The sequence below is a fragment of the Ambystoma mexicanum genome, chromosome 8 (assembly GCF_040938575.1).
Source record: "Ambystoma mexicanum isolate Mex_15411 chromosome 8, UKY_AmexF1_1, whole genome shotgun sequence".
Taxonomy (NCBI): domain Eukaryota; kingdom Metazoa; phylum Chordata; class Amphibia; order Caudata; family Ambystomatidae; genus Ambystoma; species Ambystoma mexicanum.
Genome location: NC_090929.1, coordinates 667,277,838 through 667,302,913, shown reverse-complemented (window position 1 = coordinate 667,302,913; position 25,076 = coordinate 667,277,838). Strand labels below are relative to the sequence as shown.

Here is a 25,076-nt window from a genome sequence, read left to right as displayed (position 1 = left end):
CAAGGAATCGGACAAGAGTGAAAGTCAGGCATTTGAACTCTTACGAACTACATACTTTTCGGAGTCAATATTGTTCTGGAACTCGCCAATTCCTTCAAGCCAGTGAAGCAACTGGTTAGCAACGCGCCGCTGCGCTCAATGCAGGATGGAGAGCTCATCTTTTCAAACCATCAGGTGAGACTATAAGAGGGGACATCAAACTGATCCGTGGGGAGAACAGCGGGGGTGGGGGGGATTTACACTCAACTCCACGGGTGGTTAATTCCCTTTCTCCATTTGCAGAAGAATATTCCTACGGGCCAAGCAAACGAAGCTAGGTGGGCCAGTCCGTCATCTCGGCCCTACGCGTCACATTGGTGGAGACCGCAGCTATCCAGTTCAGATCGACGCCTCTGTGGGAGCCAGGTGAGCGTAACACCAAGCCGTCGTCGAAACCCTTAGCGTCCACAACGACAACACTTCAAACCTAGTCGTCGAGGACCAAATCCTAGTCATAGAAATCGGCTTCCACGAAGCAGTCATCAATGCAGGAGTCCCATCACTCGTCCACAACACTCTCGTCCACGAAGATCCCGTCAGCGGATAAACACTCAACCATTGACTAAGTCGTCATCGTCCACGAAACCACCACCATCGAAGAAGCTCATATCGGTGCCGTTGACGAAAAAGTCAACTCCCACGGAGAAACCAAAACCCAAAACAGACGCCGGAGATGTACTGTTAAACCCTTCTAATGAAAAAACAGTACTCCCTTTATCAGATGAGCCGATAGGAACACAACTTTCTCCTCTGGGAGACATGACAGAAATCCCAGACATCATTCTTCAGGAGGAGTTTTCAGACACAGAATTTGTTGGCGGGCAACCTTGCCTCACCCCCAAGGAACATAGTCCTCCCTGGCAACCAACTGTAGAGGAACCTGTCGATCCATACGATCCAATCATCATAGAATCGATGCAAAGGATCATCGAATAATTCAACAGACGTCAAGCGAAAAAGAATAAGTCATCCATACCAAAAGAGTTGCACCTCCTCGGAGCATTTCACCTCGGCATAGCACGCCTAGACGGTCACCTTCCAGGATCAGGCCACGTAAAAGGGCATATTCACCAGAGCCTCCTTGTAGATCCAGGAGCAGAACGCTCAGTGCTTCACAGATAAGGGTCACATCTCCTAGATTATCACCTAGGCCAAGGTCACCGGTTCGAGATCCGACTATTGTACCTTCAACCGCATCGGTCTCAGACTGGCAAGAAAATCCTTTCCGAGAATTTTCTGACCCCGAAGAAGGCGAGATCACTCATGAACCTGATACTCGGAGTGAATGGAATGATTACATAGTTGAAAAACCCAGTAAGAAAGGCTCTCCAGGAGATTCTTCACCACCAGATGATTTGGTATCTTTCCATACCATTATTGGCAAAGCTACAGACTTGTTCAAGCTTCAAGTCACAGCTGAAGAGAAAGTCAGTGCTTTATGAGCACAGTGATAAACGCAGAAGGACTGTCATGACCATTCCTCTTCTTAATACCATATGGGTATTGCGGTCAAAGATATTGGTTACACCTTGATCTATTCCCGCTCTAGTTTCAAGACCAGAAAAGAAATACAAAGCTCCTGACACAGTGCCACTTTGTCTAAGGGAACACACCAAGCCAGATTCTGTCATCACGGTGGCAGCGAGAAAAAAGTTGGCCAATCCTGCATCGCCCTTATCAGCACCTCCTGTCAAGGAAGGCCGTAAATTGGAGGCCATGGGCAGGACGGTATCCTTGACAGCGCCTCTCACCATCAGAGAGGGCAACGCACTCACCATGACCGCGCGTTTTGACCGCCAAGTATGATTGCGTATGTCTAAATTAACCAGACATTTACCAGCGGATCTCCAGGTCGAAGCCAGATCAATCATAGCAGACGGGGAAGCTACCTCAGATCATTTGATGGACGCAGCAGTGGATGTGGCGGAATCAGGTTTCAAACAAATGGCTCACGGAGCTGTTCTGAGGAGACAGGCCTGGATGAAGGCTACAAACTTCAGACCGGAGGTCCAAGCTCAAATATTGGACCTGCCCTTTGATGGACAAGACTTATTTGGCAAAAAGATTGATGACCACCACAAAGGAATTGACACGGACACGGCTTGAGCCATCAATTCCCTTAAAGATCAAGACAAAGACCGCAGATCCTTTTGTTCCTTTCGAGGCTCATCCTCCAAATTCAGAGGTTTTAATCATCCCTCCTATGGCCAGAAAACGCAGGGAAAAACTTACCAGGGCAACAGATACCACCAAACCTCTAACAGGTACTCCCAGAGGGTAAGGCGTGGCTCTACCGAGGGCAAGTCCCAGGGTAAGCAAAATTGACAAATAATACCTTTTCCCTCAACATCACACCCCGGTGGGGGGGAAGAGTAAGCAGATTTCTCCATCGTTGGCAGTCAATAACATCGGACAAGTGGGTGTTACAGGTGATCCGAAAGGGTCACACTATAGAATTTCTAGATCAAACTCCATCCCTTGCTCCCACACCTTGCAAGGTACATCTTTTAAGACATGTCTTGTCCGAGATTCCAAAACTGCTCCTAAAAGCAGCCATTGAACCAGTCCAAGACCAACAGAAGGGGAGGGATTTTTACTCCCGTTTCTTTCTGATCAAGAAGAAAAACGGTCAGTGGTGATCTATTCTGGATCGAAGAGCGCTCAACAAGTTCATCAAGCGCATCCAATTCAAGATTATGTCCCTGCAAAGTGTCTTACCTTGGCTAAACCAACACGACTTCCTGGCCACTCTAGATTTGGAAGACGCCTACTTCCACATTCCAATCCATCCTGCCCAGACAGTTCCTCAGGTTCGCAATAGGGGAGTTACACTTCCAATTCCGTGTTTTCCCGTTCAGCCTAAAATCAGCTCCAAGAGTTTTTACCAAATGCCTTGCACCGGTAGGGGCAAAACTCAGAAGGACACGAACATAAGTCTTTCCATATTTGGACGACTGGCTCATACAAACTTGCACGCTTGGCAGTCTCGAACAATAAAACTCTTAAAAGGGTTGGGTTTCTCCATCAATGAAACTAAATCCTGTCCAGTGCCAAGCAAAACAGTTCTCTTCCTGGGTGCGGACCTCAACACCTCCATCCCCAGGGTAAGACCCTCTGCAGATAGAATAACAGCGATTCTCCACTTGACCTCATGGTTCCAAAACAGAACAGAAACCAAAGTAAGCTCTTACAAATCTCTCATGGGCATGGTGTCTTCATGTATATTCCTCATACCAAATTGCAGACTGCACATGAGACCAATCCAGGAGGCCCTCGACCACCAATGGAAACAGGCACGCGGCTCGTGGGAGGACATAGTCCAACTGACATTACTCAAAGCACTTTGATGGTGGAATTCACCTCAAAACCTGTCACAGGGAATGCCCTTTCAGGCACCCACATCTACCCTTCTCCTCAGGCAGATGCATCTCTGTCCGGCTGAGGGGCCCATCTAGATGACCTTGAAACCAAGGGCACTTAGTCCGCTCAAGAATCTTAACTGCACATCAATGTCTTAGAACTCAGGGCAATACGGTGGGCACTGAAAGCCTTCCTTCTGGTATTAGCTGGCCAGGTGGTTACCATCCAGACAGACAATAAGACCTCCATGCATTGCACGAACAAACAAGGAGGTACCAAGTCAGAAATCCTGTCACAAGAAGCTCCACTCCTGTGGGCACTACACCACAGAGTACAAATCAACGCAGAACATCTCCCCAGAGTGGACAACCTCCTAGCGGACAAACTAAGCAGAGAGTTCACAACTTCAAACGAGTGGGAACTAGACGAGAAAGAAGTCCAATGGATATTTTCCAAATGAGGGCATCTGCAGATCGACCTGTTTGCCACCAAAGCCAACAAGAAATACCACGAATTCGCCACCAGGTACCCAGAACATTGGTTAGTAGGAGATGCGTTCTTGGTGGATTGGACAGGGAAATTCCTTTATGCCTTTCCCCCCATCCCTCTCATATCGAGAGTGCTACGCAGACTGAAAGAACAGAATTGTTCAATGATCTTGATAGCGCCGGATTGGGCCCAGCAGATCTGGTACTAAACTCTACAACACCTCTCCCGTTGGCCCCCGATTCACCTCAAAGCTCATCAGGAGCTTTTGATGCAGCAGAACCGCAAGGTCCTCCACTACGATCCAGCGAGCCTATCTCTCAAGGCCTGGTTCCTGAGCAGCAAAAACAAATGAATCTAGATTTACCTGCAGATTGCTGGGATATTATCAAGGCATCTAGAGCTCCTTCAACTCAAATTACCTATACCCGAAAATGGACTCGTTTCTCTAAGTGGTGCGAAACATCCTTGGTGAACCCTCTCACCGCATCGGTCGAACAAGTGCTACCCTACTTACTGCACTTGGCCAAAGTAGGATTATCAATATCCTCTATCAAGGTTCATTTATCGGCCATAGCGGCATATACAACAAACCCATATAAACAGTCTTTGCTCACTCTACCAGCCGTTAAGATCTTCCTGAAAGGGCTTATGCGTACGTTCCCTCCTACGCCTACATCAGTGCCATCCTGGAGCCTAAACACAGTACTGACGGCTCTAATGGAACCACCTTACGAGCCTATTCATAGATGCGACATGGAATTCATATCGTGAAAAACCGCTTTCTTGATCACCATCACGTCTGCCAGGAGGATCAGTGAGTTACAAGCCTTATCTTTAGAACCTCATTTCACCTGTTCCACAAAGACCGAGTCATTCTGAGAACACATCCGAAATTCCTTCCCAAAGTTTTGTCGTCGATGACTCTCACGGAGTGCATTGTCCTCCATACTTTCTTCCAGAATCGCACATCTGAGGCAGAAAGATCTCTACACTTTTTAGATGTGGCGAGAGTCCTAAAGTTGTATCTACAAAGAACTAAGGAGTTTCGCTCCTCCAACAGATTGTTCATTGCTTTCTCTGGACGCACTAAAGGCCAACATATTTCAAAACAATGCTTGGCACGTTGGGTCTCTCTGTGTATCACCCACTGTCATGAAGCCAATGGCGACCCCTTCATCAGACCTCCTTCGGCGCACTCCACCAGAGGGAGAGCAGCCTCAGTGGTTTTTCACTTAGGGGTAGCTTTGAAGGACATTTGCAGAGCCGCTACCTGGAGCACCCTGCACACGTTCGCCAAGCACTACTGCCTGACAGAAGATACCAACAAAGAATCTGCAGTTGGCCAGGCAGTGCTTCGCCATCTCTTTGCATAAGGTAGGATCAGCCTTCCTCCCGCCTTTCCCAGGGTATGTAACCTTGGTGTTGCTGTATGGCAAAGTCTCCCAGGAATGTTCTGCATATCTATCTATATATGATGGGGGCATGTTTTAACTGCTTGGTATTCTATTCAAGCATCTGAATCTATGAAAGATCCAATGCTGGAGAAGTCTTAGTTACTTACCTGTAACTGTATTTCTCCAGCATTGGTATCTTTCATAGATTCACTTGTGCCCACCCGCCTCCCCTAGAGGCTGCTCCTGCGTCCAGCTTCTATCATACTGTGGTCTATACAGTTCAAATTCTGAAGATGGCTGACTGGGGTGGAGCTTAAACCCATCCACCTCATTGGTTAGGGCCAAAAAGGACCAAAGTGAGGTGGAGGGACTACACAAGTGAATGACTCATAGACCGTAATGGGTTATCCAGTCATTTTTCTTTGGAAATAATGTATATATTTAAAATAATTTAATAATTATTTAAATCACTGAAGATTCCCAGTTTGACGTCGGGGAATATTCAAGCATGTGAATCTGTGAAACATACCAATACCAATGCTGGAGAAATACAGTTACAGGTAAGTAACTAAGACTTCTTTTGCTTGTCTATGGACCTTGTTTTCACCCTCTTCAGGTGCATTACTTTTCCTGCCCCCCCCCCAAGCTTCTCCAGGTTTCTCTTTTCTCTACCCATCTGACATTCTGCATAGCTTTCGTTTGCTCTGTCTTCCATTCTGTCTGTTTTCTATGACTTCTTTCCCTCTTTTAAATATTTACCTCTACCCTTGAAGAATCCTTTTGGGTGTTATTTTTCCTTCCTCCTAACTCCTTTCACGTCCCCTTGTCGGGCATTCTCTTTGCCACTCCTTCCCCACTCCGCTGCTGTTTTTATATCTACTCTTTTCCCCTCTCCTATGTTCTTTTTTTTATTTTATATAAACTCTTTTTATTAGCATTTTGCGTTAAGAACATGCTATCAGCATAACACTGACAGTACAAAAGCAAAAAATCACAACAACGATTTGCAGTACAGTGGTTCGGTACACTTCCCCTCGCTAGATGCTTGTCGTGCGCCCATTTTTGACGTAGCTATTTGTGTCCTAGCTTGGTGCAGTGCAAAAGCAGTTCATGAGTTGACATTAGTCGTTCTCCTCGACTAGGCGGGCCTGTTTGATGTATTGCGTATATGGACCCCAAATGTCTGAGTTTAGACTGTGGGTGCATTAGACTGTGGGTGCATTAACGGTCCATTTTCCGACTCCATTTCGTTGCACTACAGAATATCTGCCCGCCATTACTTTGTGATAGGGACTTGAGTGCTACCCCACACTAGTGCCACCTGTTGCTTTGCTAAGAGTAATAGTAGCCCCGACAGCTTTGTTGTGTGCCTCTGAATATGTCTAGTGCAATGTGTCGTATGTTGTATGCTTTTCCCCCCACTATCTCACTCAGTGTCTCCAAGACTTGCGTCCAAAACTGTCGTACCCTTGGGCATCCCCATGCCATGTGTAAAAAGCCTGCAGGGTAGGTGGCGCATCGTGGACAGTTTTCGGAAACGTCCAGGAAGAATTCATGTAACAGTGCCAGGGTATAGTAACACAGATGTAGGTATTTAAAGTGTATGAACTTGAATCTTGTACTGAGAGCCACCCTCCTCGTCTCCCCACAACAGTATCCCCATGTCTCATCTGTCATTGTGTTCCCCAGAGATTGTTCCCATTTCACCACGGGACGAATCTTCCCGCCTGCCTTCAGTGCCCATGCACTTATTATACGAAGTGGACACCACCTTACTGCTTCCGTCTCTTGAGAGCATGTGAGCCAGTATATGGGACGTTTTCGGGTTCATTATGGGGAAGCGTGGTAAATTTGCTTCAAGGAAACCATTGATCAGAAGTACAAAAACCGATCTAGTGGCTTAAGTGCCCCCTTGGTTTTTATCTCCTCTGTTGTCAAGAATCGCCCTTCTGGAAAGAGGCCCCTAAAACGGGATATATTCAGGCATTTCATGAGGCTTATATATCCCGTCTCACAGGTCAATGTCCCTCCGGAGAGATATATATATATCTCTATCCGGGAAGTTCGGGGAGTAAATGACTTGCCCCTTTGCCTTATGTTCGAGGTGAGCCCACGATTTGCAGGTAAGTCCTAGCATGTTTGGTGCTCTCTGGGGTTCTGTTGGTTGATGCCAGTATGGTCGCCCTTAAGAGGAATGGGGCTGCTAGGGCCCTTTCCACCTCTGTCTCCTATCTGCTTGACCCTCAAACCTGTAAAGTAGGAACCCTGCCTGCGCTGCCTCGTTAAATGTTTTGAAGTCTGGTAATGCTAGGTCCCCCACCCCTCTTCTCTAAAGGGATCACTAGTTTCTCCCATGACACACGTGCCTGCTTCCCCGGCCCATATGAACCTCAGTATTTCGGAGCGTACCTCACAAATATTCTCAGGGGGGTGAAACTTGCACGTTGAGAAACACGTACAGAAAACACAGGAGTTGCACCATTTTAACCAGCGATATCCTCCCGTGTAGGTTAAGTGGCAGTTCCATCCACTTATCACTGACAACTTGGTTTGTTCCAGCACCCTACAATAATTCTGAATATATAATTCTTCCGCAGAACGGGCTACATATATTCCCAAATACCTGGTTTGTGTGTGTCGTGCCATTGAAATCCGTACTTATTAAAGCGTTTAGTGCCTTCTGTAAGTGGAAACAATACTGATTTTGTGGCGTTCATCTTTAGCCTGGAGTAGTCCCCAAAGGTTACTACGTCTGTCATAACAGGGTCTAGGTTGCGTATCGGGTCCTTGATGTAAAGCACCATGTTGTCTGCGTAGAGAGAGATGACCAGCTTGTGCTGGTAAAATTGTATCCCTCTGTGGATGTGTTGCTCTCTGATCCCCCTCTGCTAATGGTTCAATCGCCAGTGCGAATAGTGATGAGAGCGGGCACCCCTGTCATGTGCCTCTCCCCAAGGGTATGACCGATGTCAGTAGACCATTCACCCGGACTTGAGCACTGGGTGAGGTGTAGAGTAACTGGACCATGGCAATACATTCTTCCCCAGACGCATTCTGCGGAGTACCGTGAACAGAAAGGGCCATTCTACAGAATTGATCGCTTTCGTAGCGTCTAATAGCATCGCTACTAAGGATTCATCCTGTTGGACAGCTGACCTGAAGCCAAACATTATATGCAACCCATAGGAGGTGGATCATCCCGGGATGAACTCCGATTGGTCCGCCTTGACACATCTGTGCATCAGCAGGGCCAGCCTGAATGCCAATATTTTTGCCAGGACTTTATTATCCATGTTTGAGGAATATGGGGAGGTAGGAGGAGCATTTGTCTGCTGCTTTGTCCGGCTTCAGGAGAACCACTACCACTGCTTCACGCAGCGACTCTGGTAGTGGACTGTCCTCTAAACTTTGCCAGTATACCTCTAATAGATGAAGGGCTAACTTTGTGGCAAAACATTTATAAAATGTGGCTCTGTAGCTGTTTGGTCCTGTGGCTTTCCTGGATGGCAATGACTTAATTGCTGATAGAACCTCTTCTACAGACAGCGGGTAGCCCAACCATTCCCTTTCTTCTGCCATGAACCAGTATAGCGCCACCCTGCCCAGGTATTCATCAATTCCTGCTGTGATATTTGAATGTGTGAGTAATACAGAATTCTCGGATACTGTCTGCGTCTCTAATTTGGCCATTCTCGCCAGTACCCTACCTGGGCACTGTCCTGCCCCATATTGTCGCACTGCTACCCTGCCCCGGAGATACTTCACTTTTCTTTGAGCCAACTCATTGAATAATTGCAGTTGTTACTTGATCTCAGCGTATTTGGTTGTGCCCGCCCTTGGTGTTTCTGCTTGTAGTTGCTTAATTCGAGTCTCTGTCTCTGCTAGTTGTTGCCTATTTTTTTTTTAGTATCCCTGCCTCTCTGGAGATGCATTCTCCCCTTACTATGCATTTAAAGCTTTCCCACAGTCTCGCAGACGATCCCACCCACCGCACATTTAGTTTGAAAAAGTCATCAATGGTTCTGGAAAGCTCCTCCCGGAATGCCCCGTCCGTCAAACGTTTGGTCTTAAATTATCAATTTGTTCTCCATTCTGTCGGGTATTGTTAAGGCAAGGAGTACTATTGCTTGGTCTAAGAGTGTGCATGCTAGAATAGTAACCTCAATTACCCTACCAGCCAGTGTGTGTGAGATCAGAAAGTAGTCTAATTGTGAAGCTGAGTCATGGACCGAGGAGTGAAATGTGTATCCCCCTGGGTGCCTCAATCTCTAAATGTCCACTTCCCATGACCAGCACATGTCCCGCAGCTTACTAGTTACCTTAGACACTAGCCTGTGGGCCCCACCGGACCTTTCCTGGTCCAGGTTCATTACTGCATTAAAGTCCCCCCACCCTCCAATTTCCCCGGGTGGGGGGGCGAATTGCCTCTAGTTGCCTCGATATCCACCCCCAGGTTTCCACTGAGGCCCATAGAAATTAATCGGGGTGTGTACCCGTCCTTGTATTGTCCCTCGTATCATTAAGGCTAGCCCCTCTGAGTGATCAGTTCGGAACTTAGTGTTCCGCGGCAGTATGCATACCCTCTCCGAGTATGAGAAGTAGCGCTGGCAACCCCATCTTTGCCCAAATTTCGCTTCTTTATGCCCACTATGTCCAATTGGTGATGCCGCATATATAGAACAACCTTTCTGCTCTTAGATGGGCAGGTCAGGCCCCTGACAATCCATGTTATGCTGCTAAGTGAGTTCGCCATTTTGTGGTGACAGAACATTGGTCATCCCCGCCATTCCCCAGCTCATAAACTGCACCTGTAAGTCATCCCCATGACCAAAGACAAGAGATTGTCCCGATGACCACTGTGGTCAGTCAACTTCCAAACCAATCCAAGTACCCCCACACCCGCACCCTCAACAGCAACCCCAACCTGCCAGTTGCCCCTTACACCCTCGCTGCTCCGCCCCCCCCCCTTTATAACAAACAGATGCTCACGCAGGGGACCAGCCACCCAGACAGTCCCAGTTGACGTGCAGAGCTCCATTTGCCAGTTACTGGCTCTCCATCATGATCGTGTGCTGCAATTGTCCAGTGTTACTGGTTCCGGAGGTGAGGGGGTTGCCACCATGTCGATTGTTCTCCCTGCGGCAGGTTGCCCTGGCTAGCGACTCCAACATGTTCACCTCTTCCGGGGTATGAAAGAATAGTGCGCAGCCATTGTGCTCCTTTCTAAGTTTGGCAGGGAAAAGCATTGCGTACTTGCCCTTTCTCAAAGCCTTTTCTTGACCTCTATAAGGTTTTCCTGGATGACTGCACTTTGTCTGAGAAAGTCCGGTAAGAAGTGGATTGGTACATCTTGGCAAGTCAGGGATCCCAATTCCCTAGCCCTCCTGAGGGTCCTGGCTCGGTCTCGATAGTTCAGTAATCGGGCTATTATGGGTCTGGTTGGAGCCCCTAGGACCAGACGTTTCCCACTGGTGATGCAGTGGGCCCTTTCGAAGGGATTGTGTCCTCCGATGTATTCCTTATCTTAGATATCTCTTTCCAGCTTTGCTGGCCTCAGAAATGTTTTCTCTCTAGAGGGCGCTGTGCGTCGACGTCCGCCGAGTCGATGTCCCTCGACAGCCGCCGTATCGACGTCATCCTGCCTATAAAGGCAGCGCGCAGCGTCCGTTGCTCAGTTCCGTTTTTCCGCGCTTACTCAGTGCCTCGGAATATCGTTGCTCAGTTTCGTAGATATAGTATTCCATTTTCCTCGAGATATTCGATCCATACTCGATGGCTTCCTCGTCAGAACCGACGACCCCTCGGTCTGGCTTTAAAAAATGCCGAGACTGTGGAAAAAAGATGTCGATAACGGACCCTCACAGGGTCTGTCTGTGGTGTTTGGGAGATGAACACCATTGTTCGGAGTGTGAAGCCTGTATGTCCATGACAGCTAAAGCCCGGAAGGAGCGTAGGGGGAAGCTGCAAAAAGGTAAGACTTCTAAAGCTTCTTCCTCGATGAAGTCGAGACATTCGTCTCCTCGTCACCATTCGCGCTCCAGGTCTCGAAGCGGGTCCCATCATTCTTTGAGATCGAAGCACTTGAAAAGGAGACGCCGAAGATCCCCTTCTTCGTCCTCCTCTTCCTCTGTTTCACCTAAGAGAATCCCTTGCCCCACGAAGCATAGTTCCCGGGCTGAATGGGAGGAATTCCGAAAAAATATGAGCGTCTTCGAGAAAGCGGCCTCGACCCCCTCGAAGACTGCCGAGAGCGATGCTCTGGTGGAAAGACCCGAAGGTCCAAAACGCCGCGAGTCGCAGCACCCGGCGAAGGAAGCTTCACGAGCGCGTCACAAACCCTGGAGTAAAGCAAAGACCTTGAATCCTTCTTCGACGGTTCCGTCGACGCCGAGGTCAGTGTCTTCGACGCCGTTGTCGAAGGGACCTTCGACACAATGGTCTGTCGACTCAACGCCATCCTCAACACCAGCGTCAACGCCAGGGAAAGTCACGGTTGCGGCGCACCCAGTGGCTATTCCCAGGTCTTCGATGTCGAGATTGTCGATATCCTCAAGCAGAATTTCGATTCTATCGAAGACCTCGAGGCCTCCACCTTTGTTTTCGACGCCACTTTTGAAGCCTTCGGCGTCGACGACATCGACGTTTTCGAGGCCGATTACGACAAGTTTGGTACCCTCTGCCTTGGAGATGGGTTTCACACCATTTGTGAGCTCAGACCAATTGAGAACAATGTCTTCAATTATGGAAGAGGGAGAACTGTCTGATCAAGAAGAGCCATTTGAGTTGCAGGGATCTGCAACCCCAGTTCAAGAGGAGTTATCCTCAGAGGAACGCAGATTAAAGGAACTCCATGATTCCTTACATGAGGCAAGTGGTTTAGACACTTCCCCAGAGGTGGAATTCGCTAGGCCAGACCCGGGGGAGCATGCTGAAACCCCTTATAGAGCCTTAATGGCCAGGATTACAGAATTTATGGGGTGGTCAACACCTTCACCGGCTTTCCAACAAGATGACCTCACAGATATTCTTGATAAAGGTCCACAGGAGGATCCTGTAGTACCTTTTCATAAAGCTCTTCAAAGAAAAATAATGACTAACTGGGAAACCCCAGATGTCGTCCCGGCAGTAAATAAAAAACTGTCTACAAAATACAGGGTATCTTCTGCAGCCCCTGAGTTTTTGTCCAAACACCCATCCCCAGAAAGTCTGGTGGTACAGGCAGCATCTTCTACTGACATCAAGACTGCTTACTCTACCGTCCCACAGGACTGGGACGATAAGAAATACGATGCTATGGCTAAGAAAGTCTTTTCGGCATGTAGCATGGCGTTAAAATCTATTAATGCTACTTGCACCCTTGCTAGATTTAGCCATACACTTTGGGAGTGTGCTTCTACAGCGGCTGACTGCATCCCGGAGGGAGAAGAAAGGGAGACGTTCCTAAATATCATAAGGGACGGTAAAGATGCTATGTGCGAATCCCTCCAGATGGGCATTGACTCGGCTGACAGTATCAGCAGAGCAATGGCGGCAAGTACAACAACCAGGAGATTTGCTTGGTTGAGAGAGTCTGGTTTTGCCTCAGATGTGCAAGCCAGGCTCTTGAACATGCCATTTGATGGCTCTTCTTTGTTTGGGAAAAAGGCGGATGACAGTTTAGAAAAACTGCAAACATCAAAGGCAGCAGCAAAATCCCTAGGCGCTGCAATCCGTCAGACACCTTTTTGTCCCACAGGAACCTCTGCGAGAGGCAAGTCTTTTCGCTTCTACTCCGCATTCGGAAGAGGTAGAGGACGACCGGCTCAAAGGGGACAAAGAAGAACTACCCGAGGTGGACGGGGTAGATATTCAAAAGCCGCAGCAACAGCAGGTGCCTCTTTACCATCAGCATCTGCATCAGCCGCCCCTAAACCACTCTGAGGACTTCCCTCACAAGACACCTGTAGGAGGCAGGTTAATTCAACATCTGGCGGAATGGCAGGCTATCACGTCAGATGCTTGGGCATTGGAGACAGTTGCACAAGGTTACTGACTGCCTCTCCTACGCATACCTCAGAGTCATCCACTGGGGATCAGCTCTCAAAAAGCTCCAGATCCGCTCCTCTTGCAGGAAATTTTAGACCTGCTAGAGAAAGGTGCCATAGAACCGGTACCTGTAGCGGAGAGGAACAAGGGCTGGTACTCCCTTTACTTTCTCATACCAAAGAAAGACGGAGGACTGAGACCCATCTTGGACTTGCGGGAATTGAACAAATTCCTCAGGAAGGACAAATTCAAGATGGTAACTCTCTCTCAGATCCTTCAGGCCCTTCAGTTCCAGGACTGGTTGGTATCTCTGGACCTTCAGGACGCTTATTTCCATGTGCCAATCCATCTCAAACACAGGAAATACCTGAGGTTCGCAATTGGCAACTCTCATTATCAATTTCGAGTTCTGCCATTTGGGCTGACCTCCGCCCCGAGGGTCTTCACCAAGTTAATGTCGGTAGTGGCTGCAAGTCTGAGGAGGGAAGGGATTCACGTCTACCCCTACCTCGACGATTGGTTGATCAGAGCTGTATCGTCGGAACAAGCTCAGATCCAGCTAGATTGTTTGCCACTCCCTTCACAGACTGGGCTTCTCCCTCAATTTAAAGAAGTCACAAATGATACCATCGCAGAGACTCCAGTTCATCGGAGCGATCCTGGACACTTCCCTGGGAAAAGCCTCGCCACCAGAGGTGAGGGCTCAAGATATTCTACAGATGGTCAAGTTTCAAAATGCCCAACGTCTCCCAGCCTTCGACATTTTGAGGTTGCTAGGCCTCATGGCATCCTGCATTTTCCTAGTGCCAGAGGCTCGCCTGAGAATGAGATCTCTCCAGTGGACACTGAGAACTCAGTGGTCACAATTCTCAGGGAGAATGACAGATCTTCTTCAGGTTCCCGACAGGGTGGCTCGAGACCTTCAGTGGTGGGCCTGTCAGGAGAACATTATGAAAGGAGAGCAGTTTTGGCAACCTTGGCCGGAGATAACAGTAGTCACGGATGCCTCACTTACGGGGTGGGGAGCCCACGCCAACGACTTGACAATCAGCGGTCATTCGTCTCCATCGGAGTCCAGACTACATATCAACCTGTTAGAGCTGAGGGCCATCAGACTTGCGCTGAAGGCTTTTCTGCCATCTGTACAAGGAAAGAATGTCCTGATAATGACGGACAACACAGTGGCCATGCATTACCTCAACAAAAGTGGAGGCGTAGGATCACTACCACTGTGCAGAGAGGCGATGCAGCTCTGGTTTTGGGCAATCCAAGAAGGAATCTCTCTATCGGCAGTTCACCTAGCCGGAGAGAAGAACTTGACAGCGGACGCTCTGAGCAGGCAGAGCACAGTCTCCCACGAGTGGGAACTAGCTCAGGAAGTCCTTCAAGAGATCTTCGCCCTTTGGGGAACCCCTCAGGTGGATCTGTTCGCCACCAGTGTCAACAGGAAGTGCGATCTGTTCTGTTCAAGGGAATTTCCCCCGAGAGGAGCTCTGGGAGACGCGTTCATAGTGGACTGGGAGTTTCCACTCCTGTACGCGTTTCCACCAGTCCCTGTCATTCCTCAAATGATCAGGAGGTTGCGAAGATTCCGGAAAACCATGATCCTTATTGCCCCGGATTGGGCCAGGAGAACGTGGTACCCGGACCTTCTAGACTTGTCCATCTGCCCTCCAATTCGACTTCCACTCAGAGAGAATCTGCTCTCACAGAAGGGAGGTCAGGTTCTTCATCCAGACATCAAAACCCTCAACCTTCACGCTTGGCTTCTGAAAGGCTGAGGTACAAGGATTGGGACCTCCCTGATGACGTTATGGAGGTGTTGCTTTCGGCAAGAAGGCCAGCGACAAAATCTATATACCGCTGCCGTTGGAACAGATTTTGCAGCTGGTGTAGGGAAAAGAATATCGATCCCTTTTCATGTGGTACACCAATGGTTTTGTCCTTCCTACTTTATTTAGCAAATTCAGGCCTTCAAGTTGGCACCATCAAGGGCTACCTCGCAGCGCTATCCATCTTTAAGCGCACTGCGGAAGAACCATCCTATTTCAAGTTACCCTTGGTAATACAGTTTCTAAAGGGGTTAACTAACGTTTATCCCCCAAGACCATTCCAGGTTCCCCTATGGGATTTAAATTTAGTACTAACTTTCCTGACGGGCACACCTTTCGAACCACTCCACTCTTGTTAGTTAAGGTTTCTTACCCTTAAGGCTGTTTTATTAGTAGCACTTACATCTGCTAGAAGGGTGAGCGAGTTACAAGCTCTTTCTTGTAAACCCCCTCATACAATCTTTCACAAAGACAAAGTTGTTCTGCAAGTGAAGCCTAATTTCCTCCCACAGGTGGTTTCTGAATTTCATATCACACAGAAGATTACCCTTCCATCTTTCTATCCTCCTCCCCATCCGGGGAAAGAGGAAGAGAGGTTTCACAGGCTGGACCCAAGAAGGGCTTTAAGTTTTTACATTAGTAGACTGGCTAGGATAAGACAAGCAGACCAGCTGTTTGTAGGCTACGCAGGTCACAAGCTGGGGCTACCGATAACTAAGACCATTTCCAGATGGATTATTTTAGCCATTTTGGAATGTTATAAACTGGCAGGAAAAGAGCCCCCTCAAAATCTTAGGGCTCATTCGACCAGAGGTATCGCAGCTTCATCGGCCCTCAAAAGAGGAGTGCCGGTTCGAGACATATGTGCGGCTGCCACATGGTCGTCCGTCCATACCTTTACACGGTTTTACAACTTGGATTCCTCCTCCAGTCAGGAAACTAGGTTTGGAAGGGCAGTATTGCACTCTATTAATCAATAAGAGGAAGCATGAAGTCAGTACTCCCACCTCCAATAACAGAATACTGCTATGGGAGCCTATCTAAGATAAGGAATAAGTCGGAGGACACAATCCCTTCGAAGAACAAGTTACTTCTTACCTTGTAACGTTCTTTGTATGGGATGTTCCTCCAACGTATCCCTTATCGACCCTCCCATCCATCCCCGCAGTACTACTTCCCTTGTTGCAGCTTACGCTCCTTCGGGGTGATTAGTCTAGTCCAGAAAGAATTATTGTGGGCTACAAAACGGAACTGAGCAACGGACGCTGCGCGCAGCCTTTATAGGCAGGATGACGCGCAGCGCCCTCTAGAGAAAAAATTTCCGAGGCCAGCAAAGCTGGAAAGAGATATCTAAGATGAGGAATATGTCGGAGGAACATCCCATCGAAAGAACGTTACAAGGTAAGAAGTAACTTGTTCTTCTACACTGAATACTGCTGAATAGCCATTGTTGGGATGAATTCTCATAAATGTGCTAATTCCTCTCTACTTTAGAGACCCCTAGCTCTTTTGCTGACCTTTGGGACTTTGTTCTTTTAATTGTTTGTTTTCTGTGTTTATTTCTTTTGATTGTTGAGTTTTAGACAACTCCATAGGCATCATCTTTCCATTTGTGGCACACTACACCCTCAGTGCAGTGACGCAGGGAAGCCTTTTAGGCTGTCCCAAGGTTTAAATACCTTCTCTGGGATGAACTACTGTTTCCCAGAGAAAGTAAAGTGAAATTGTCTTTTGCCTGGTGGAGCCCTGCTGCAGTACTGAATCGCCAAGTTCATCTCCACAGAGAAGCCCCTTCAAGGACGAATTTGTCCTTTAAATTGGTGGGACCAATCAACTCGTAAGCCACCTGAATACCATTCTCGGAGCTGGTTAGGATTAACCAAGGTAAGGACACCAGCTTGTGTGCTTGAAGAACAGTAACCGGAATCAAAGATTTGCCAATGTGCCAGCTTTGTGACCAGTCCCCATGCAGTGCAGGAGTCCCCCGACGTCCTCCCTCTTGTCCCCACGACTGAGGCTCAGGAACAGAGAGATCTGCAGGAACTGCCAGGAACAGAAGTCTTCAGCTGCATCTTTTTCTTTAAAATAAGGTACTGTGAAAACCTGACCGAGAGAACTTACCTCTCACTGCGAAAGTGCGTACAACTTTGGCACTTTGGCAACTTGCAGGCCTAGTCAGCTTGTGACCCGACATATGAACCTTTCTTCCGTGAACTACTTGTAAGAACCGTGGCAAAGGATTTTCCGTTTTAAGTACCAGAACTGTTTTTACTTATACAAGACACTGGCCAATTGACTTTGGCCTACCTATTGCATTGAATCAACTCCTCTCGTGACCTCCAACTATTTGCACTGTTTTAGAGTGACTGTAATCGTTTTTATTAACTTATGCTTTTTTGCTCCTGCTTCAATGCTATTTTGCTCCTACTTCAAGGGAGCTCAACTGCTTAGTAATCAGCATTGTAGTATAATTGTTGTGATATTGGTTGACTCATTTAGTGAATGCTTTATAAATGATGTGTAATAAATTAATAAGTGTTTTTGCCAAGAAACCTTGAGTAAAAGTGTCTATCTGAAAACTTGTCATTGTAGACCTTTATGTAACATCCTTACAAGCTCACATTCCCTCTTGAGATAAGCCTGGTTGCTCAGCTCGTTACCAAAACTGGGTGGTACAGACTTATACCAAAGGTTGGTTTCGAATGGATTGTGTCCTCCCACGTATTCCTCATCTTATGATATTCGTATCTCGCTAGCTTCGCTTCTTCGGGAAAAGAATTCTCGGCAGAGGACACTGATGACATTTTCTCAGAGAAGCGCGCCGTTTACTCGAGAGCGAAGCAATAGGAAAAACAGAACTGAAGCCAACGGGCCAGCACAAGCTACTTATACTTATGGTGACGTCGGTAAGGACCCGTCGAGGTACATCGACGCCATTACTGCTTAGATGCTTCTTCTTCCAATGAAGGATTATTTTTTAGGGCGGTACATTCCGTCCATGTGAAAAATAATTAGTACTCACACCTACAAAATAACACTGTAGTCTATCATAAAATGAGGAATACGTGGGAGGACACAATCCATTTGAAGAACAAGTTACTTACCAACTGTAACATTCTTTTGAGTGGATGTTCCTCCCACGTATTCATCGCCCCTCCCATCCTACCCAGCAGTACAGTTTACGTTAGTTACTTCTCTCTCACAAAGAGTTTTTCTGTCATGCGGCACGCCTGGGTGTTCCTATAATATTTCCTCCAAAAAACAGAACTGAAGCCAACGGGCATGCCACAAGCTACTTATACTGATGGTGAAATCAACACGGTACGGAGCCCGTCGAGGGACATCGAAGCCAGGACCTTGTACCCAGCACCCTCTGCCGAGAATTATTTTTTCCCGATGCAGCAAAGCTGGCGAGATACGAATATCCTAAAATGCAGAATACGTGGAAGGAACATCCAGTCGAAAGAACGTTACAATTGGTAATTAACTTGTTCTTTGCTTACACCTTTAGTCATAGTTGTGTGTAGTGGTCCCAGAGGGTACTGCATGCAAACTTTGCCTAACATCCATCACGCCCAAGGGTGTCTCCCAGCAAGTCTTCCACCGTCGTCTCCATGTTTCTTTGATCTCCACCCTCTCGCACCCCGATGATCCTCAGATTGTTCCTACAGCACCAGATTTCGAGGTCATCTCGTTTGTCCAACAGTTCTTAGAGAGCCCTCTTGACCCAAAGCCATGTCTCTCGTGGCGTTGCGAGATTCATCCTAGACAGTGGACACCCTGCCCTCCATTTCATCCATGTTTGTCCAGACGCACCTGCATATGGTCCACTTTGCCATCCAGGAATTGTATGCTTGTCTGTACTTGCCCCAGCATATTCTTGATGTCCATGAATGCACCCCCTGGGTCTAGTGCAGAGGATGGAACAGCGCCACTCGGGGAGTCCTTTCCGGGGGTCAGATGTTTGGGCATAGCAGGATGCTCAAAATACAGTTTTGATTGCTGTTTGTTGTTGATGCGCTGGTGTTTGGGGCGTTGCTCCTGTAAACCAAAGTGTGGACGGTTCCAGGGTGTGGGCCTGGCCTGGGTTGATGAGTTTCACCCTCCGGTGCGTCTTGTGTTGTACCCCAAAGTCTAAGACTGTCACCTCAGGAATGTGGCCTGTCCTGTCTTCGTTGACCGTGCAAGTTTGCTGCCCTGATCCAGTCTGCTTCGCAAGCGCAGATCTTTCCTTTCTGTATTGTGTTCCGCTATGGACCTTTGTTGTTGTGCGCACGGCCCCTCCATAAAGAAGTTCTCCCTGGTTCCCGTTGATTCCCAGTGTCTGGTCCAGAGGCGTAGGCAGGGTAGGGCCTGAGGGGCGAAAGGCCCACCCAAAATTTTCAAATGCCCACTCAACAGCACTGTGGGCATTTACAGATATTTTTGTCAGTGCAGTGGGCCCAACTACATTAGCTTAAGGTCCCATTTGCTAGACAATCCTGACTTCGCCCCTGGCCGCCTCCTCTGATCTCCCGACCCCTGCCCAGTCTGAGTCGTGGGGCGGTCCAACATCTGGTTCCGATCTCTCTGCTGTGTGTTAGTGCATGGGGCCCCCCTCTCTGCATGCTGGCCACACCTCGCCCGGGCCGGTCATGGTCACATGTATGTTTCACGGCATTAGGCCCGCTCCTCATTTGTCGTCGCTGTGGCACCCAGGGTTCACGGATTTTCTATGTGGTTGTCCCCCATGGGTTCAGGCAACTCCACAGGTGTTTTCTGTGTTTATGACCGGCTGGATTCGGCAGGATGTATTCCGGATGTCTGGGGCTGATCGGGAGCTCACAAGCCTGTAGCCATCTTGGCTGGGCGGATTAGCGCCTTATCCTATGTTCTCTAACACATGTTCTACCCCCACTCCTTTTCCTTTCCCCTTCCCCAGGTTCGATGACTCCTCCTGTTCACTCATTTATGGAGAATATTTCTCGCCCTCAAGCGCTCCTTGTTCTGAGTCTTCTGCCTCAATCTTTCCAAACAGCCATTGCAGTTCCTCTCCTTCTTGTCACCTCCTGTCTATGCCTTCTTGAATCTTTCCCATGTCTCTCTTCGTTTTTTTTCCCACTCTTCTTCCTTCCCTTCCCTTTCTGTATTTTCATATATCCCTTCTCACTGGCCTGCAATGTTCTTTTGTCTGTTTTCCTTCCCTTTCTCATTCCCCTGGTCTCTCCCTTCTTACGTCTTGTCAGAGTCTTGACCCTCTTATTTTCCTACTTCCCATTCTCTGATCACCTCTAATTTACTCATTGACCATCTTTTTCTCGTTCCCTTCTCCCTTATAACCTGTTTGCCTTGCTTCTTTTGTCTCCCTTTCTGTTCTTTTCTCCCCTCTGTTCAGCTAGTTCCAGGCCTTTTACTCTTTTTGGATAGTGTCTCCTCCTTGGAGGCTCCCTTCTTTATACAGCTTCTGCCCCTGTGGGCGGCATCTATACTTCCCCTGTGCCCAGATGTCGTCCTCTGCTGTCATATAGCATGATGATCACTTTTTCTTCCTGTGTCAACTTCTATGGCCAGTCCTCCTCCTCTTATTGCCTGTTCCTGCTATCGTACATCCTATGCTTGTTGTAAAGGCTGATGCCATGAGAAACTGGATGGGTAACCGGCCACTGATCTGCCTTTACACACCAATGCATGCATTTCCACAGCTAGGATCCCCCATTGCCAGTGGCCCTACTAGGAGTGGGCCAGACCGTCACCGCTGCTGTACCTTTTCTGCATGAATTGCAGTGGCCTTGATCCTCCCGGAGTCCACCACACCCAAGCTGCCTCCCGACCCGTCCTCCCCCTACCTGACCACACCAATCACAGCAATGCATCCAGGCCCTGCACCATCTCCAACCCAGGTAAGGGATTTGAGAGGGGACTGCACTTATTCCAGGTTGTCTTTTGCCCTTTTCAGAAGGGCTCCTCTCAACCCTCAAGGCTTTCTTGACCCTGCAACCTGCTTCACAGCCTGTCATCCTCGCCACTTGTTCCTTGGACTCTATGAATTCTTCACGCTGACCTCAATTTATTTTCCTATTTCTCATCTGGTTTCCTCTGACATTTTTGTACTGGATTTCTGATCATTTAGGGCAGGCTTGTCCAACCTTTTTGAATGTGGGGCCGAAGCATTAACTTTTTGTCACCATGTGGGCTGGCGAGCCAAAAGTCAACAACCTCACCCAAAGTAGTATATTAAAAAGCATTATTGTGTGACCTTTGACACAATAGCATCACAGGCAGTGATGCGCCATGCAGTCCCAAAGATAGCTTTTGGTGTCAGGGGCAGTGAGTATCTAAGGGAGGCCCTCCATCAAATGATTCAAGGTCAGTTACTTGTGATTTCTTTCAGTGTGTATGTGTTCATATTTTCCTGAAATAGTGGGGGCGACCGAGCGTAGCGAGGGAGCTATAAGGATCTAGGGAGGGTTTGGGGGGGGGTTCCCCCTCCAAGAATTTTATTTCAAATATGGGGTTGAAATGGTGCATTTTACAGCAGAAAAACTGACCAAAAAGCCATACGTTTATAATCAGTTCTAAAGGGGAACATGAAAATTCCATGTCATCAACAGCAGAAAAGAACATTTTACAAAACAACACATTTTAATGATCTATGTGTCCACAGTGTAAAACAGCACTGTCACTGATGTAACACATTGGCATGCTGGTTGTGCCCAAAATATGCCTCTGTAGTAACATGTTTATCCTGGCTGTTCCCAATTTAGGTCAACATTGTCCTTTACAAAGCATGATTGATGCTGCCTGAACATGTGCAGTGTGCCCAATACATGTGCAAGCTTACCTCTGTAATACACATTCATGACTTCTGTCTTAATGATTGATGCTACCTGTGCAGTGTTGTGCCCAATACATGTGCAAGCTTACCTCTGTAATACACATTCATGACTTCTGTCTTAATGATTGATGCTACCTGTGCAGTGTTGTGCCCAATACATATGGCAGATTATCTCTTTAATACACATTCATTACTTCTGTGTTAATGATTGATGCTGCCTGTGCAGTGTGCCCAATACATATGGCAGCTTATCTCTCTAATACACATTCATTACTTATGTGTTAATGATTGATGCTGCCTGTGCATTGTGCCCAATACACATGGCAGCTTATCTCTCTAATACACATTCATTACTTCTGTGGTAATGATTGATGCTGCCTGTGCATTGTGCCCAATACATATGGCAGATTATCTCTCGAATACACATTCATTACTTCTGTGTTCATGATTGATGCTGCCTGTGCATTGTGCCCAATACACATGGCAGCTTATCTCTCGAATACACATTCATTACTTCTGTGTTCATGATTGATGCTGCCTGTGCATTGTGCCCAATACACATGGCAGCTTATCTCTCGAATACACATTCATTACTTCTGTGTTCATGATTGATGCTGCCTGTGCATTGTGCCCAATACATATGGCAGCTTATCTCTCTAATACACATTCATTACGTCTGTGCTAATGAAAGAAGCATAATCCAATTCAACAGATAAAATGGGGAAAAGTGATCACCCAAAGGTGATCCCAATTCAAGAAACGCAATGTGAGCACAATCTTAAAGTATGAAGAACTGGACATGGCCGGGTGCCCTCCTCTCCCAGCGCCCAGGGGTGGCCAGTGCGCCGGTAATTGGATCACTCCAGCTGAGCTGAGGGCCATGTTGTAGGAACCGGGGAGGGAATTGACCTCATGGTGTCTGCTGTAAAGCCCACAGTGCATTGGATTTGGTGGGCTACAGTGTTATGCGCTCTGAAAATTCACTCTCGCAGCTGGCCTTCCTCCGACAGGGGCACAGACACCTCCCAAGGGCTGTTTTGCCTCGTCCAGGTTAGCACTAGTCAGTTGCAAAAACAAAAACTGGATTGAGCGCCAGGCATTTTACCCGCTGTGCTTCTTTTCTGGGTGTGGATGGCGTGATTGTGTTGCCTAGCTATTTTGGCAAGGATTCATTCCCACATGAGGTAAAATCATGTGGGAATTCATTCCTTTTGTGACGCAATTTGAACAGTACCCAAGGGGGAGTTTTTTTTTTCAAAAAGTGATTCAAATTGTACCCTCCCTCCCAGGGCGGAATGTTCAAACATTAAAGCAGACCACGCTGCTTTGGAGCCTCCGAGATACTGCTGGGCAGATACATGTGTTTCGGTGCATCTGGCCAGCAGTATCTCGGAAGCTCAAAAGCACTGCATGCCGCAAACATACGTCGGAAAATATAGCAGGCAGTACATCCCATTGCTGGGGGCAAGGAGAACTAGGCCTCGGTGTGCACCGCACGTAGCACTGTGAACCTGGGCTGGACTGAGCTGCTGGCTCACGCAGCCTCTGCCCTGGGCTCGGCAACACAGATGTGTGAAGGTGGCGCTGTGTGCCCGTCACTCCACCCACACACATTACGTGATTATGATTTCCATTGGCTGAATAACAGCCAATGGAAATACTGTTATCATGCAAGGCAGTTATTTATTTCATTTATTTCCACTACAACATGCCTTGCATGGTAACAGTATTTCCATTGGCTGTTTCTCAGCCAATGGAAATCGTAATGTGTGTGGACTACAATTCCTACCCTGAAACTGCAGCCACAACGCTTGCTGCATATAAAATAAATACAAAATGTACAAAAGTAACCCTAATGGTTTGTTTGTGCTCTTGGGCTTCGAGGGCCACATGAAATGGCTTGGAGGGCCGCATTGTGGCCCTCTGGCCGCATGTTGGACAACCCTGATTTAGGGGATAATGTAAAGTTTTCCATCTTTTACATTTAGAGGAGTAGGATCTTCTGTTTGGTTCCTTCCTTTTCAGCTCTCTTGATACCAACTATTCCACTAAACACATTGGGCCTAACTGAATTTCTCTTCTATACTTCATTTATGAATCCTGTATTAAGCTGCAATTCTTCATGATCGCATGTCTTCAATTAGCATTTTTCCTTTTTCCATGTGTTTTCTATGGTACTGTTTTGTTTCTGATTTGGATTAATTTCAGACTTGGTGAGATCATTATCTGTGATTCTCGCAGTACAGTCTTCAGGTTGGCAGTGTTTTCTGATTGGGGCAGAGAAGGCTGAGGAAGTTCCTGCTTTGTTTTTTTCCCCCCATTGTGACGGTTCTTTTCCATGCTATTGCTGCATTTTTAGATCCAGTCCAGGTAAATAGTTTAATTTCCTGATCCCGCTAAACTTTATGGAGATGGTGCTAGTTCTCTTCGTCCCTCTAGCTATCTTTTGCTTAGTGCAGTAAACACGAATGGAATGGGTTGCGTTGTCCTTACTTTCGAACACTTGCTATCTCTGCATGGTACACTTGACAGTTTAGTAGGTCTTCTGACATTACTCTGTACAGCTCACAGGGATGGGGGCATCATAGTGAGAGGCACATAGATGAAATGCAGCCTGACCCATTTTGTCTTTCAGATTCTATTAATGTAGAACTATTGTCTGCTGTGCACCAGTTGAGACACCTTTGCATTTTCCTTTAAAAGGTGTATTTGTTTTTTTTTCTTTACAGGCCAGAGGAATGAAAAAACAGATAGTTGATGACTTCATTTCTAACAACAAGTTTCTGCTGGCAGCCAGACTCACGAATCAAAAGTTGTTCCAAGAGTTATGTCCTGTCAGGAAATCCCACCGGCAGCGCAAGTGAGTCCTCATATGTTTCAATTGAATGCACATTCCCATAATCCCTTCTACGATTTCTTGCTTTAATTGCTCTGCAGCTGTTAAGTACTCGTGCATCAGACTTCGTTCTTCATCTGAGTTTTGAGATATTGCACCCCACCTTACATCTGAGCCCTACTTACACACAGACAAGAATCCGACTGTTATGCTGCCTCCATTTGCTCTGTTAGATAGATCTTGCAGTGCTTAAGCAGTGGGCACCAAGAGTGATGCCCTATTCCTCC

At 47.5% G+C, this 25,076-nt stretch overlaps 1 protein-coding gene across 1 annotated transcript in view; it reads left to right on the top strand.

Moving 5' to 3' along the window:
* DNAJC16 (DnaJ heat shock protein family (Hsp40) member C16) overlaps positions 1-25,076 on the top strand; it is a 1,127,735-nt gene that overhangs the window by 384,736 nt on the left and 717,923 nt on the right. Inside the window, exon 8 of the mRNA XM_069610457.1 lies at positions 24,683-24,813. Within this exon, the coding sequence (XP_069466558.1) occupies positions 24,683-24,813 (131 nt within the window). The remainder of the gene's footprint in view (positions 1-24,682; positions 24,814-25,076) is intronic.